Source organism: Actinia tenebrosa, unplaced genomic scaffold (assembly GCF_029948245.1).
Source record: "Actinia tenebrosa isolate PJP-AT-01 unplaced genomic scaffold, QUT_ActTen_1.0 PGA_scaffold1__47_contigs__length_23844297, whole genome shotgun sequence".
Classification (NCBI taxonomy): domain Eukaryota; kingdom Metazoa; phylum Cnidaria; class Anthozoa; order Actiniaria; family Actiniidae; genus Actinia; species Actinia tenebrosa.
In genome coordinates this window covers 11,603,569-11,618,309 of record NW_028292578.1, presented here as the reverse complement: position 1 = coordinate 11,618,309, position 14,741 = coordinate 11,603,569, and the positions used below count along the sequence as shown (strand labels likewise).

General features: G+C 36.5%; 3 protein-coding genes across 8 annotated transcripts in view; 2 read left to right on the top strand and 1 right to left on the bottom strand.

The window, feature by feature from the left end:
- The window catches only part of LOC116290740 (bifunctional 3'-5' exonuclease/ATP-dependent helicase WRN), a 35,548-nt gene that overhangs the window by 9,570 nt on the left and 11,237 nt on the right, over window positions 1-14,741 (top strand). The window contains exons 13-20 of the mRNA XM_031697842.1: window positions 79-173; window positions 553-644; window positions 6,454-6,526; window positions 7,214-7,268; window positions 7,551-7,604; window positions 7,955-8,056; window positions 8,175-8,252; window positions 8,570-8,645. Coding sequence (XP_031553702.1) covers window positions 79-173; window positions 553-644; window positions 6,454-6,526; window positions 7,214-7,268; window positions 7,551-7,604; window positions 7,955-8,056; window positions 8,175-8,252; window positions 8,570-8,645 — 625 coding nt within the window. The remainder of the gene's footprint in view (window positions 1-78; window positions 174-552; window positions 645-6,453; window positions 6,527-7,213; window positions 7,269-7,550; window positions 7,605-7,954; window positions 8,057-8,174; window positions 8,253-8,569; window positions 8,646-14,741) is intronic.
- Window positions 104-14,693, bottom strand: LOC116290745 (uncharacterized). 6 transcript variants are annotated; one of them, XR_016120171.1, is made up of 11 exons: window positions 13,670-14,693; window positions 13,254-13,509; window positions 13,053-13,165; window positions 12,787-12,914; window positions 12,531-12,665; window positions 12,227-12,317; window positions 11,929-12,099; window positions 11,627-11,824; window positions 5,768-7,636; window positions 944-5,357; window positions 104-679 (listed from the first exon to the last, which is right to left on the bottom strand). XR_016120171.1 is itself a non-coding variant. In XM_089032424.1 (11 exons), exons 1-11 carry the CDS (start codon window positions 14,691-14,693, stop codon window positions 10,010-10,012), a joined length of 2,967 nt encoding a protein of 988 aa, XP_088888550.1. In that variant the 3' UTR covers window positions 9,797-10,009. The 6 variants fall into 6 exon arrangements, 1 of the variants encoding a protein (XP_088888550.1); XR_016120172.1 differs by having other exon boundaries at window positions 1,933-5,357; XM_089032424.1 differs by lacking the exons at window positions 104-679; window positions 944-5,357; window positions 5,768-7,636 and adding exons at window positions 9,797-10,583; window positions 10,879-10,997; window positions 11,125-11,282.
- LOC148909862 (uncharacterized) lies at window positions 1,240-3,443 on the top strand. Its single transcript, XM_089032427.1, has 2 exons — window positions 1,240-1,454; window positions 1,778-3,443. The coding sequence occupies exons 1-2, from the start codon at window positions 1,240-1,242 to the stop codon at window positions 2,193-2,195; spliced, it is 633 nt and encodes a 210-aa protein (XP_088888553.1). The 3' UTR covers window positions 2,196-3,443.

Below are 14,741 nucleotides of genomic sequence, written 5' to 3'. Positions count from 1 at the left end.
CAAAAAAGGTTTTGTGAAAGCATTTTATGTTTTATGAATTTTAAGGAAAATGAGTCTTTTCTTCTTTTTTTTTTTTAGCCAAAACAACAGAATAGAGTACTCGTTTGGTGGTTCAACAATAGTTTATTGCCCCACAAAGAAAATGACAGAAACTGTTAAAACTGCTTTACTAGGTATGCTGTTATGATGATTTTTGGTTGTTGAAGCTGCTGCTACTGTGGTTGTCGTTGCTGCTGCTGTTGCTGCAGTTGTTGTTGCTGCTGTAGTTGTTGCTGCTGTTGCTGTTGCTGCAGTTCTCATTACTGCTGTTGTTGCTGCTGCTACTATGGTTGTTGTTGGTGCTGTTGCTGTTGCTGCAGTTCTTGTTACTTCTGTTATTGCTGCTGCTACTGTGGTTGTTGTTGCCACTGTTGTTGTTGCTGCTGTTGTTGTTGCTGCTGTTGTTGCTGCTGCAGTTCTCATTACTGCTGTTGTTGCTGCTGCTACTGTGGTTGTTGTTGCTGCTGCTGTTGTTGCTACTAATGTATTCTTTTGTTAACAATTAACTTTCAGGACTTGGTGTTTCGTGCAGGATCTACCATGCTGGTCTTCCCATCAATAAACGACAAGAAGCTCAATCCAAGTTTATCAGAGATGAAGTACAGGTACTTAACGCCATGTGTGCAAGCCTTGAGATAATCTAAACAATAGACCTTATCAGTCATGGTGCAACATTTCCCCATTACCATACATGTCATTCCCAAGAGTATCGTTTCTTTGTTTAATTGCGCACGAGAAGTTATGAATATGGATACAACTCAAACAAAGTATCTTATTCTTAAGGGAATTTCACATGGTCTGGAATGTGAAACATTACGCCACAACAAAATACTAAGAATTGGGTTAGAAATAAGGCATAGCTGAGTTTTTAACCAACTGACTTTGGCATTAAAGGACAACTGACCCTCCAAAATGACCCATTTTTAAGAGGAACTACATCATTTGAGAAGTCCAAAAATCCAGTTTTTAAAGGGGATAGAGCATCCATTTTTCTAAAACAATTTTTTGAAAACATCGCATATATCGCTCTGGTGGCCGCCATCTTGCGCTTTTATCGCGGGCTCAGAAAAATAGCGTAATGACGTCACAACGTCACAAGAGTTCAAGCTTCCAGTTGTTTGCCTGACTTCTTCCTCAGTTTCTTATACGTTTTACTCAATATTTTGCGAAAAAATACAACTTGGTCATCAAATTAAAGGCATGTCAGAATTTAATTCTTCTTCCGAAGGCTCGGACAGCTCGGGAGACGATTTCGCTCAAGAATTTTTCGGAATGGACGACGAATTTGGTTTACGGCCATATCAGTTTGAACCAGAAATAGAAATCTCCTCAGATGAAGAGTTTAGAGAAGGATCTGACAGTGACATTATTGAAGACGATGAACAAGAGAACAATCGACTTACAAATTCAGATTGGTAAGTCGTACTTCTGTCTTATCACAAAACTGAACTACATATCCATTTTATATAAAATCGTATCTTGCCACTCGTGTTCTTGCAATCTGTTCTTTAGATATTGGTATGCATGAATCCAGTTTGCGACCAAAAGCAATACCAACTTTCACAATTTTAATTAAAAACATGTTTAAAAACATCGCTTGATAGTCAATAAGTTATATACTGCAGGATATAGATACAGGGATATAGTTGTGTCACAAGTTGTGTATGTATATTCTCACTTGGGACAATCGTTGATAATGTTCAAAGATACTAAGAATTGTTTTATTTCTGTTAAATAGGTGTACCTGTGGTAGCTGCCAAATTATGGATTCAATATCTGAATGCATTTGTTGCCAAGAAATCGAAAAAGTGGTTGCAACATGCCAGTCTGTTGTTGAAGATGGAGATGCTGATGAACCACCACCATGCATTACTCAACATCCTGGATTCTTACCTGTTTGTGCCAATAAGTATGTTCTTCGAACCGCATGGGCTCAGTACAAACAGCAGTACAGTAATGCGTATGAAGGCCCAGAGCACAAGCAGTACAGACACATTGCATATAGGCAACTAGCAAGATGGTGCTGGGGAGTTCTTGGAAAGGAAGTTCGGGTTGTTCTGCCCTCTTGTGCTGTCATGTGCATCAGAGCACACTTCCCTCCCCCTGGACTAGAGGAGGACTTTGAATTTGAAGGTTTTCACTATGCAGATGATTAGCTTGGCCTAAAGTTACATGGAGTTATTATATACATTTTATTTATTCCTTACTTCATTTCATATACACAGAGTGGATTTTTTTCTATCAGGATTTCTGAATTGATAAATTGAAAAGGAAAACATGGAAAGGCTGAGACCAAAATGTATAAGAGTAGTCATGAATTTATTCTTAGATGAAGTACATATAGAAAGTTGTTTATATAAATGTTTTGTAGGTTTTGCATATTTTATTATTTAAAAACAACTACACCTAGACAAAATATCCAGCTGAATAGAGAACCTAGTGTACAAAGCACTAGTGGACAAAATCATGAGCTAACCAAGCAAATTTTGCAGTTATACTAGACATGGATAACCAATATTTCCTGGGCACCAATTTGTCTGAAAACAAGGCTAGTCAGTATTGTTTATAAAGAATTTGCCTTGAAGTAGCATGCTATAATGGATTCAAAAATTGTTCTAAATGAAAAAAATATTCTCTTGGTGATAGAATCCCACCCCATCTTAGAATCTCGGTACTGACTAGTCTCATTGTCAGACAAATTGGCACTAGGAAATCTTGGCATCCAGGCTTGTCAGCCATTTATGGCTCATATATTTTTTTCCCAGGCAAATAGGCCCTTTGCAGCTCAGTAATCATGTGCTGATTAATTCACTGAGAGCAAATGAATGAACATCTTGATTCCCATGAGTGAAAGCGAAAGTCACTATTCAGCTGGAATTTTTTCTATACTTCATTCATACTGGGAGAGACCCCATATATAATGGAGCGTAGATAGTTAAAGAAAAGACCTCTTTTAAGATTTCATTTAAAAGTCAATCGTTTCCTAAGTGGTAATGATATTTTAATACAATTTTCATCTGAACATCTAAAAACTGCAAACTTATCTACCACTTTAATCAGGTCCCCTTCACATTAATTACATATTTTGTTTATAGCAGTTTTACTTGGGTCTGTCATGTACCTTCCCATTTGTAGAAGCATTGTAATTATTACCAGTAATGAACACAACTGTTCAAAGATGAGGGGGATTGGGACGACAGGCTTACTTGACAGTTCTTTCAAAACAGCTATTCACTAGAGTACAATCACTAAAAGAGTGCCAATGATGCTTTGCATTATTTTCTACTAAATAGTGTTAATTAAAAATAGGAAATGGTTAGAATTAGCATCACTTAACACTACACATTTTAGTGTTTGTAGTCTCTACTACATTCCATTTAAATTAATTACCTAGAAAATCTTGACCGGTGTCGTTCAATCAATTCCTGTTTGTCTGGGGCAGGAACACTAGCAATGTTTCTTGGTAATTCAACCTCTTCAATTGGGTCAACCCCTGCAGCCTCCATGCCACCCTCACAAATTTCAAGTACTTTCAGTTGTAGCTCAGGGAGGAAAGCATAGCTTTTTCTTTGTAAGACTGGCTTAACAACCCAGCGCTTGTGCATCTTAGGGAAGCACTTGCGATAACGAGCTTCTCCACTCCTTGGGCCTTTTTGAACAATTGCTTGAATTCTAGCTGTATTGAAATTGTTGTCAATGGCAGCAAGTTGAGTACGAGCAACCATTCCCTTGTAAGAGAAGTGCTCTCTTTTTGAGCAATACTTCAGCATCATCGAATGATAAACTTCAAGCCCTCCTGTGTGACAAAAGTCGGTCAATCTTGCCAAGTCATTAAGTAACTTTGGTTGAAGGACAACCTCTTCTAGGGCCACATGAGCTGGTGACCCCGGCTTGATCCAGTGTGTGGTGCGCACTTGTCTGCAGGTTAGGGGAGGATGGGCACACTTTTTGAATACCTCTGCATCCTTCCAGGAATGCTTGTTCACGCAATGGTGAGCAACAGATTTCCACTTCTCTCTCAAAAGTTGTACATCCCCATTACATGTAGCAGCACACCACCAAAGATGGTTTGAAATGGATTGTATCCAGGGTGCCAGCTCTTGGTTTTTCTTCAATTTTGCTTTCTTGTTCAGCTATTTTACAATTGACTTGGAAAGATGCCACACATCATACTGGTGTTTGATGTGGCTAAAATCTTTTGCCATAGTGCTGGTGATGGATGTGTGTCTGTCAGTTGTGATACATTTTATACTGACCGTGTCTTCTAAAGTGTTCAAACACCTTAGAAACCCCTCTTTCTCCATAGCATTGGAGCTGGTTACTTCAGAGACTTGAACAATGCTGAAGGTGGCAATTTTCCCTGTGCTTGTCTCCATCATAGTATATGTGCCACATTTAGCACTATGGCCAGGACTGTCACTTCGGCCATCACCATTGAGATTTACTATGTCCTTATTTGACAGCTCTTCAATTACAGCAGCCTCCTCTCTCTTCCAAGCATCATTAACAACAGGAAATAGGTAACGTTCCTGATGTCTGTAAAAGACCCTCTCACTCAGAAATTTTAGGCCAAGACAGGATGCAAAGTTTTGAAGTCTGGTAAAAGTATTACCAGTAAATAATATTGATGAGGAAATCAACAAGTTCCCAATAGCTAAGCGATTTAACATTGGCTGTGAGTACCATGTCAAAGCATGATGTTTCATACATGTAGTTGTCACAATAAGTAGGCTGCCTTGACATACAAAGTTGACATCAGCGACAGGTGCTCCACAGCTTCTACAAAACTTGAATAACTGCTGCAAACAAGAGTTAAATACCAAATATTTAGGTTCTTTGATATGGTTTTCAAGAGTTTTATTGCAGTCTTTGTTTTCTGGCTCTAATTCACTGTCCGTTGTTGAAACTGTCTCTTGCGATGAAACAATGAAACCATCATCATCGTCACTTAGTGGGAGTCCCTCTTCCTCTGAAAACAAAGACTTTTCTGACTTTTGTGGAGACACTGTTGGCATTGACTTTACTGGTGAGGGGTGATAGCTAGTACTGTAGCTGTGGTCGTGGAAGCTCACACTGAGTATTTCATCTCTACTGATGTTTGGTGAAGGGGAGGGATTGTAAACTGTTGTTGTGTCGGCATCTTTATAGTATCCAGGCTCTGTCTGAGTTGATGCAGTGGATGTTACAACATATCTACAACCAAGGCAACACTGAACACCAATCTCCTTACAAAGTGGTTCAGGAGAGAACTCTGGTGTTTCCATACTTGGTGGATCTTCACACGAGGGATTTATTGTGGCACATAGCTGCTCCACATTCTTTGAAAATACAAAAATAAACAATGTTTTCAACAATACTATAAACCATTCTTCGAGGCCTACTTTACCTTAAATAATACAAAATAAACATATTAACCAACAATGCTATAAATTATTCTTCCGTGGTCATTTATCCAAGCAAATTTGGAATATTACGGCAACATTGTTATGGTTTACGAATAAATATCAAATGTAAACTAAACACGTGCAAATAACCATTTTGAAAATTTCAAGTATCGATCAAATATTACTAGCTATACTTATGATTTTAAGCAACATTTCATCTATGAAAGCATAAATAGCTAATGATTGATGACTCGCTTCGGTATGCATTAATAAGTCTTTTTCATGAGTGATTATTTCGAAAAACAATGTAAACTATGTTATGTATAAATGACATGTTATCTCACCTCTTCGTTTTGTTTGCGTTTGAGCCGGTTCTCTGATGTAGCTCTTCTTTTAGCTGGCTTGCAAAAATTGAATACTGACGGAACAGCATCGCTCTTTAATCTCCGGTTAACTGCTCCATCAGATCCACTTCAAAGCATGAATCCTCGAAGTGATCGCTGCAAACGTAGCAGTTCTTCAAAGGCGGCAGGTTCTCTCTCTTTATCCGCGCTATCCATGCCTTCTGAAGAGCTATTTTGTTAGGAATTTTGTGGTAGCTAACAGACTCAGTTTTGGAAGAATGGTTGGTGCATTCTGGCACACAACAATGGACCATCTGGATTAAGAAACTTACTCTAACTTAGACTATTAAAAGATCGACTAGCACTCGAAATATACAAACTCAACAAGTTTGGAATGCAAGCTTCACGTTGTGACGTCACGGCATTAATGCGGTAATTTATTGCGGGCTCAAATATGGCGCTCTTCTATTGCTATTTTTCGCGAATTGATTATTTCTTTTCGGCGACATAGAAGCTGTATCAGAGTTCAAAGTTGAATTTATGTGATCTATGTACGTTGTAGTTTTATATGAAAAACGGCAATTTTTGGGGTCAGTTGTCCTTTAAAGGTGGAATGTTTTTCAATTTCAAGCCATATTTTTTTAAAAGATAAGTTGTGCTCAAGACAGACATGTTTTATTTTGTAGTGCATTGTTGCAACTGTTGCATTCGGCATGGGCATTGACAAGCCAGATGTGCGAAGAGTTATACACTATGGAGGTGTGTTAAATCCATCAATATTTTCTTCAGTGACATGTGATGGGTTTACCTTAGATTCAACTACACTGAAAGGCTGACTACCTTTGTCAATGCTTTAAAAAACTTGTCAGTGAGGACATATCCTTCTCACACCATCTGGAAACCAGAATTTTAACTTTAAAGTTACCATTCACAGATAAATAAATTGGATAGGGAAACCGAAGAACTAGGGAAAAACCCTTGCAGCACAGCGGAGAAGCAACTAGAATTTTACTGACATTCACCACTGAGTCTGGGAATCAAACCCCAGTCACATTTTAGTGAGAGATAAGTGCTCTCACCACTATACCACCCACAGGAAAAAAGCAACGGATTCCCAAATTGGGAATTGTTGGGAATTTCCTTGAATTCCCAATTCGAACTAGTCTCCCCCACAGCCGCTTTGACGACACTGAAAGTGACTGTGGGGGAGACTAAATTCGAACACCAAGGTTGGGATTTATTGTTGGGTATTTCCTTCTAATACCCAATAGAAAAACAAAATTCCCAACAAACTAACATTGGGAATCAGTGCCACGTTCCCAATTTCGTTCTCTCTGGGAATTGGATGGGAATTCGTTGGGAATTCAAGGACATTTTTTTTTCCTGTGACCCATGCTTCCCATAATTCTATGTGTTTAACAACATTTCTTCTAAATATTTTTATAGCACCTAAGGACATTGAGTCATATTATCAAGAAATAGGGCGAGCTGGAAGAGATGGGTTGGTACTTGGTTACTACTTTAATCTTATTATACCTCATCAAGGAATAGTTGTTACAAGTGCTTTATGTTATTTTAATAAATATGTAAATATTTTTTTCAGTAAACTTCAAGCAAATATTCCTTGAAATATATTTTAGATCCTCCAGGCAGGGATCAAGCCTGATACTCACCTTTGAGCTACAAAGTGTTGGACTTGTGAACAAACTCACTTCCACTCATTGGTGAAAAATAATGAGAAGACAACAGAAAATAACTTACATACAACTTCAATTTTTTACAGGGAAAACAGTACTTGCCATGTGTTCTATAAGACTGGAGATTTTGCTCTTTCTAGGTAAGGTAGTATTTTCCTTGTCAGTTAACAGTCTGAAAGAAAGAAAGAAAAGGAACAAAAAATAAAGAGCCTTCTTGTTATATTGCTAGTCAGAATATTTGATAGACGTTTGAAATGATGATATGATGGTGGTAGTGGTGGTGGTGGTAGTGATGATAATGATGATGATGATGATGATGATTATATAAATGATGGTGATGGTAATGATGATGATGATGATGATGATTGTATAAATGATGGTGATGGTAATGATGATGATGATGATGGTGGTAATGATGATGATGATGATAGTGGTAATGATAATGATGATGATGATGATGATCATAGTTATTCTTTTATCTGCCGTGTAGGCATCTCATCAATGAAACCACTTCAGAGACACACAGACAACATAAGCTAAGGATGCTGAACAAACTGGAACAATATTTAAGCACTACTGAATGCAGAAGAAGGTTTGTATTCTCTTTTATGATACAGATCTGCTTAGAACAACACACTCAATAATTATGTACAAGGACCCAAAGATCTCTATACAAGAATTCTTATACCAATTTTCCTTCTTTTCAACAGAAAAATCTTGGCATATTTTGAAGATGTTGACAAAAATGTTGGCGGTAAAGTCAACTGTTGTGATAATTGTAAAAACAGGTATGATGACACAGTCCTTGATTATTGTACCTGGAAGGCACATTTTATGTTGATATTTTATGACCATCACTGCTCGTAAGGGGCCCTCTTCCATGAAGTTCACTCAAGGTACACTACTTCATTCCTTATTTACAATAGTCAGCACTCAACTTAGACTCAATTTCCAGCCATGTCTATGGTTGCAGTGTGCTCATGATCCTCTGGCTTAGCACAGACATTACATCCTCACTGCTAAAAATCAGTCTGCACTCAAGAGGGAAGAAAAGTCCGAATTGGACCAATTTTGTCCTGTCTTAACATTTCATTCTTCCTTTAAGCCTTCTGAATCCTTCGAGAAAGTCCAACAAGAAAGACTTCGCCAAAGAAGCAAGACTATTCCTCTCTGCTGTTAAGGTGAGGTTCAAGCTTTTTGTCTTTTTGTGTACTTTTCATGTAGTTATTACTTTTATTATATGTTGGTATACTAAAAACTAAATTCATATAACTATTGAAAACAAATTTCATGTTATAGAAAACAATTTTCATTTGTCACTCATTTGCTGAATGAAGCTCAGAAAAACATCTCAGTCCCTGTTAGGAATAAAACCCATGATCTTTTGATACCGGGAAGATGCTCTAACTGCAGGGGCGGATCCAGGGGAGGGGTGCAGGGGGTGCGTACCCCTCCCTGGTTCCACTTTGTGCCCCTACTTCAAAGATAACCAATACTGTTTTTTCCCTTTGACTCTAAGGAGTGCACCCCAGGTTGAGCATCTTGGTAAGATCTTGTCAGATCTTGCCAGATCTTGCAAGATCTGGTAAGATCTTGTGTAAACCCAAGATTTTGGCAAGATTTTGATAAGATCTTGCCAAGACCCTTTCAAGATCTTTTTATTTCTTAAAAAGAGATTTAACATACTAAAACTGCAAGATCTTGACAAGATCATGCCAAGATCCTGGCAAGTCCTTAACAAGATCTTATTAAAGATCTTATCAAGATCTTAACCAGATCTTCCCAAGATCTTGTAATGATCTTGCAAGTTGATTTGAAAATATATCCAAAGATCTTAACAAGATCTTCCAAAGACAGTATCAAGATCTTGGCAGGATCATGCCATGATCTTATCAAGTTCTTAACAAGATCTTAGTCAAGATCTCATAAAGATTTTAACAAGATCTTGCAATGATCTTGCAGACAATTTGAAAATCTTCAAAAGATCTTAACAAGATCTTCCAAAGATAGTATCAAGATCTTGGCAAGATCATGCATTGATCTTATCAAGTTATTAACAATATCTTAAGCAAGATCTTTTTGAGATCTTAATAAGATCTTCCTAAGATCTTGTAATAATCTTGCAAGATATTTGAAAATATATCCAAAGATTCTTACAAAATCTTTACAAGACTCTTGCCAAGATCATGGCATGATCTTATCAAGAAGCTTTTACGAGATTAGTTGTGATCTTTAAATGAACTTAATTGAATTTTCTCTAGAATTTAATTGTCATAATCTTTGCAAGACATTTAAAAATATTTTAAGAATCTAAGACAGCAACTTCAGCCAGTTTTATTTACTCCTTATAATATTTAATAATGATCCTCAGACTAATATCTTACTATCAGAGTATATGTTACATGACCACACTACTGTTGTGAAAATTACTGCTGAGGAAAGTAAACAAACAAGAATATAATATAGTCATTGTCACTTTAAAATAATATTACTTTATCTATTTTGCAAAAAAACAGTTCACATTTTAAGTTGAGAGCATTATATATTATTTACAATTGAAGTCTGTTACTGGTGTAACATAGGCAAAAATGAAAGGCTCATTCACTTTGACTAATATACATTTACATGTGATACTTGTACATTTGATAGCAAAGAGCTCTGGTTCAAGAGGACCAGACATAGGTATATGGTTACTTCCTAGTAGCTTAGCACTTGCATATGCCAAAACTGATGGATCTGATGGTGGTGTGATATTGACAGAGCAAATAGAAGTTACTACTTGACTATAAAGCTTGACTATTGCAATAGGTAATGATTTTACTCTTATATAAGTTTGTACCTCCCCATAAAAATATTCAGACTGGTCTAAAGAACGTAGCTGAACAATAGAACTACATGACTTCCCAGCCCTTTTGTAGGATCGTGAATGAAAAACGTTCCCATTCATCTCTATTCTCTCTGCATAGTTGTATTTTTCATTTACATCTACATGTACTAGGGAAAGGTTGCAAACAGCAAGTAATGCATTGACAGCATTAACTTCCTCGGCACTCATAGATTTAAGTTGGGTAGGCTCAGCAAAAGATACTGCACTCCTTTCCTGTTGACTCCATTTGAGCCTGTAGTGTTGAAAATTGAAAACAACATGCATTAGATTGTTAAAATTGCTTTAACTAGTCAACTTAGACCAAGTTCAGATGGCATACTTTCCATGAGCTGTACTAAAAGTGGAATTTGGGTTGGCCCAAATTATGTTAGTACAGCTGTTTTATTCAAACACTATGCTTATTCAGCCATGTCAAATTTTCTGCGATTTAAAGTGATGTTACAAAAGTTTATCAAGTGATTTAATATATTAGGCTTGTACTTCTCAGGGTAAACTCTTTACTCTATAGCTACAAAATGTTTATTTACCTGGGCTTTGACAATGACAAGCTCTTGGAAAAATGCTTAACTTCCTCCCCGGCATCAGATTCTTGAAGCTGGTGGGTAAGAGGATAGATCTGTCTCTCCACCAAATAGTTGTTAGCCATCTAATCAAATAGAAGAGTACACATTAAAAAAATCAACACAAATTTGTATATAAAATTGCATAATTTATGAATTAAATTAAGCTTGTTGGATACTTTTTTAAAATTTTAATAATAGCTGTTTAGCTACCTGGTCTGCAACTCCTCTTGTCCCTTTGAAAGCAGTTAGCAGATGGGCAATCATAGCTTCAAATGCAAATGATGAATGTGTCCACAGTGGACCCATAATATGAACTTGTTGTTCCAAATGAGATAGACTGTGGGCATTGATTGTTTCACTTCTTACACCTTGAATGTAATCATTGACAAGCAAACAAACAAAAAGCTTAGAACTACAAGCACCCATACTTGGCTTTCATCACACAGTGGCCATGTTTATTCTCATGAGTGTAAACCGTTTTTGTTGAATGCTGTGAGAAGTCTCTAAAAATTGAGGCCTATAGGGGACCCAGGGGATTCAAGACCTATAGTTTCAACCTATATGGCCACCATGTGATAAAAGACTAGAATCCATCTTATTTAGGACTAACACTGATCCTCTAGGACTTTCGCTCTAGCATATCTTATTAATGAAAATAATTTTTATAATAATTATTGTTACTGGTAGTTAAAAGTTTGAAAGTTTGATATACCATAGTACTGTTTCATGAGGCGACAAAATGATTTAATAACAATTCCAGCAAATTCAATTTCATCTCTTGTTATTTCGTTCTTCAAGAATATCCATAGAGCAGAGGAGAGTAAAGCCAAATGATGGAAGTATTCTGGATTTAATACTCCTTTCAGGACAGGAAGACCAAAGTACAACAAGAAATGTTGAATCTCAGTAGCTGTGTTATGAAAAAGAAAAGCAATCATGTCTTTAATTAGTACCTATATACTGTATGCTAATTAATACTTCACCAAATTAAAAGAACATATTTTTAATTTTAACCTTTCCATCTTTTCAAGTTATCCAGAGTTCTAGGTTTTCTTTCCATGTCATGAGGCACTGCAATTGACTCTATACTTGTATTTACTTTCCTCTGTGAAGCCGGAGACAGGTAGAAAGGCTTATCCTTATTACTTGAATTTATCATTGCTGTTAGAATCCATTTACCAGTACCTAGAGTAGTGAATATTTATGGCACACGTATTAGTGATACCTTATTCTAATCAGTTAATTAATAATTAATGATTATGTTCATGCATGTGTTATACTTTTGCATTATTGTGCACGTGTGTACATTTACCTTGAAGAATGCAATGCATGTAATCAATCGGACAACCATCAGGAATGCTCATATGATTCAGAAGTATAGAAAAACCTTTCAACCCAAATACCTGTTTTAAAATGAACATGTTGGTAATCAAAAGCCTTATGTGCAAAGAATATTGAATATTAAGTGATGATGCATATTAAAAAGTTTTCCAAATTATTGTGAAAGTGCAAGAATTAATTATTGACTTTACACTACTTAATAATTTAAAAGATCTGTCATTTTTTATTTCAGCTAGAATTTATTTAATCATTGTAATAATTTAATTTTTACTCACACTAGCACCACTAGCCTCAGCTACTAAAGCATGAAACCGAGTTTCTCTTGCTGTTCTTCTCGTATACTTTGCTGAGAAAGGGTAAACCCTTACATTCCCTCTTATTGGTAACCTCAATCCTGGGTGAAAACAAATCTGCACAAGAGTTATAGTATTAATATTGTCCAAACAGCTAGACATGGCTACATTTTGATCTTTCAAAAAATGTATTGTCAATTATATTACATTGTAATGTATTTATATTTACTTGACTTACTGAGCAACCAAACTTTCCATTAAAAAGCTTATGAAGAAGTATAAGGGCCTTCCCAGGAAGGTCACAAATACAGCAGTGTAAATGCACCTTGAATGTCAAGAAATCTCCTCCGGCAGTGCACTCCAGACCTCAAAATGAATGTTGAAATAATAACTTAAGTTTATCATAACTCATTCTTACATAAATGTTCCATATCTATTCTTGCAGCTATTTTCATTGAAGTAAATACTGCATGTTAGTCATAGGAACAAAGTATGAAAACATACCATCTTCTGCTAACTTTGAAATTGTTGTTAAAGTAGTCTGTAGGAAGGCATTAATGTCAGGTTTCTGGGGTCCATACCAAAGGCCAAGTAGAAGTACATTCTTGATAGAATATCTAAAACCAAATTTACCAAATTTTAAGGAGAGATTAGACTCCAGACAAAGGGAAGACATCAAGACTATACTCATATATACTCTCATACCTCTTATTTGGTGGAATCTCCAAAATTACAACATATAAGGGCCATATTGAAGAGTTAGTAGATTTGAAAACTGGGGCTCCATCAGTACTTAACATCAAACTGATATGGTGGCTGGTTCCCTCTGGATCTTCATCATGAATTGTTTTATAAAAGTCTTTATACGAAGAGCCATCTGTTATGTCTTTGTATGTTGCTGATTCTTTAGAACATTCCAACCGTTGTCTTTCGCATGAAGCCAGTATATCTGAAGTATTTTCTGTAGAATACGAAAGAAAAAATGCATCCACATTAAAGTACACTTACTAGTTAATTAGAAACCCCTCTCCCACATGATGAGGATAATGGGAAACTCTATGCCTGCTTCAACATTTTTTTAACAAATCTTTCTAAAACGATAAAATAAGATGTTACTTTACCTTCGATAAGGATCTTTAGCTGAGGTTCTAGAGGTATGTTGATAAAAAAAGCCTCATCCTTCGTGGGATTCCTATTTGCAACACGATGTCCTTTCTGGCACGCCACAGCATTATCTTCTAATGTTTCCTTACAGACCCGACAAAGTCGGGTTTTCTTTAAAGTAGAAATTCCAGGCAATGTCCGTTTTAAAAGCTCCTTATATGTCTTGGGAATTACATCTTTGACGTCATCTGGGCAATGCAACCTTATAAGTGTGAGTAAATCATTCTGTGCTTTGCGTGAAAGTTTGTATTTCCGTGAGAACTGTAGGATTAGGACGTAACTTGCGCCACGAGTTAAATTCGAATTCTCACAGATTATGTCGTCGAAAATATTCTTACTATTTTCATCCCTAGATGCATCTAGAACATCATCAGATCTCGATTCATCACTAGAACTTTGCTCATCACTTGAACTGCAGGTTCCAGATTCAACATTTGATTCAGAACACTGCGAGGAGGATTGGCCATCAACATGATGTTCAATATCAAGCTGGATTTCTTGATCGGAATCATAGATGGATGACGAGCAGACAACACTTTCATCATCTTGGTACTGTTGCTGATGTACTTCTATTTCATTTAACATACTATTCTCATCTTCATCAGTGGATGTATCCAGTAAATAAGAGTTGTGTAATAGCTTTCTCGGGCTTCTCTTTCTTTTTTTGTAACTAAACAATTCATCTTCACTACTCGTACCACTGTCGTCATCGTGGTGATTCAGATATTTCTTTTTTTTTAACACGCCTATAGAATGACCTTCGTCATCACTGGAAAATAATGGATATCTGGTAGTTCTTTTCTTTCTCTGGCAGTCTATTCCATCCTTGTTTTTCAATGGAGTATTTTTCAATGGAGTGTTTTTTAATGGAGTGGTATCAACACTAGTTTCATCATCAGAAACATCGTACTCGTTATCAGTCCCACTGTCAAGATTTGCACGGCTGGAATCGCTCGATTCTTTATCTGAATCCGAGTTCATGCTTTTTTGGGTGAGTATTGTGCTAATTCAAAGTCATCTTTACATCTA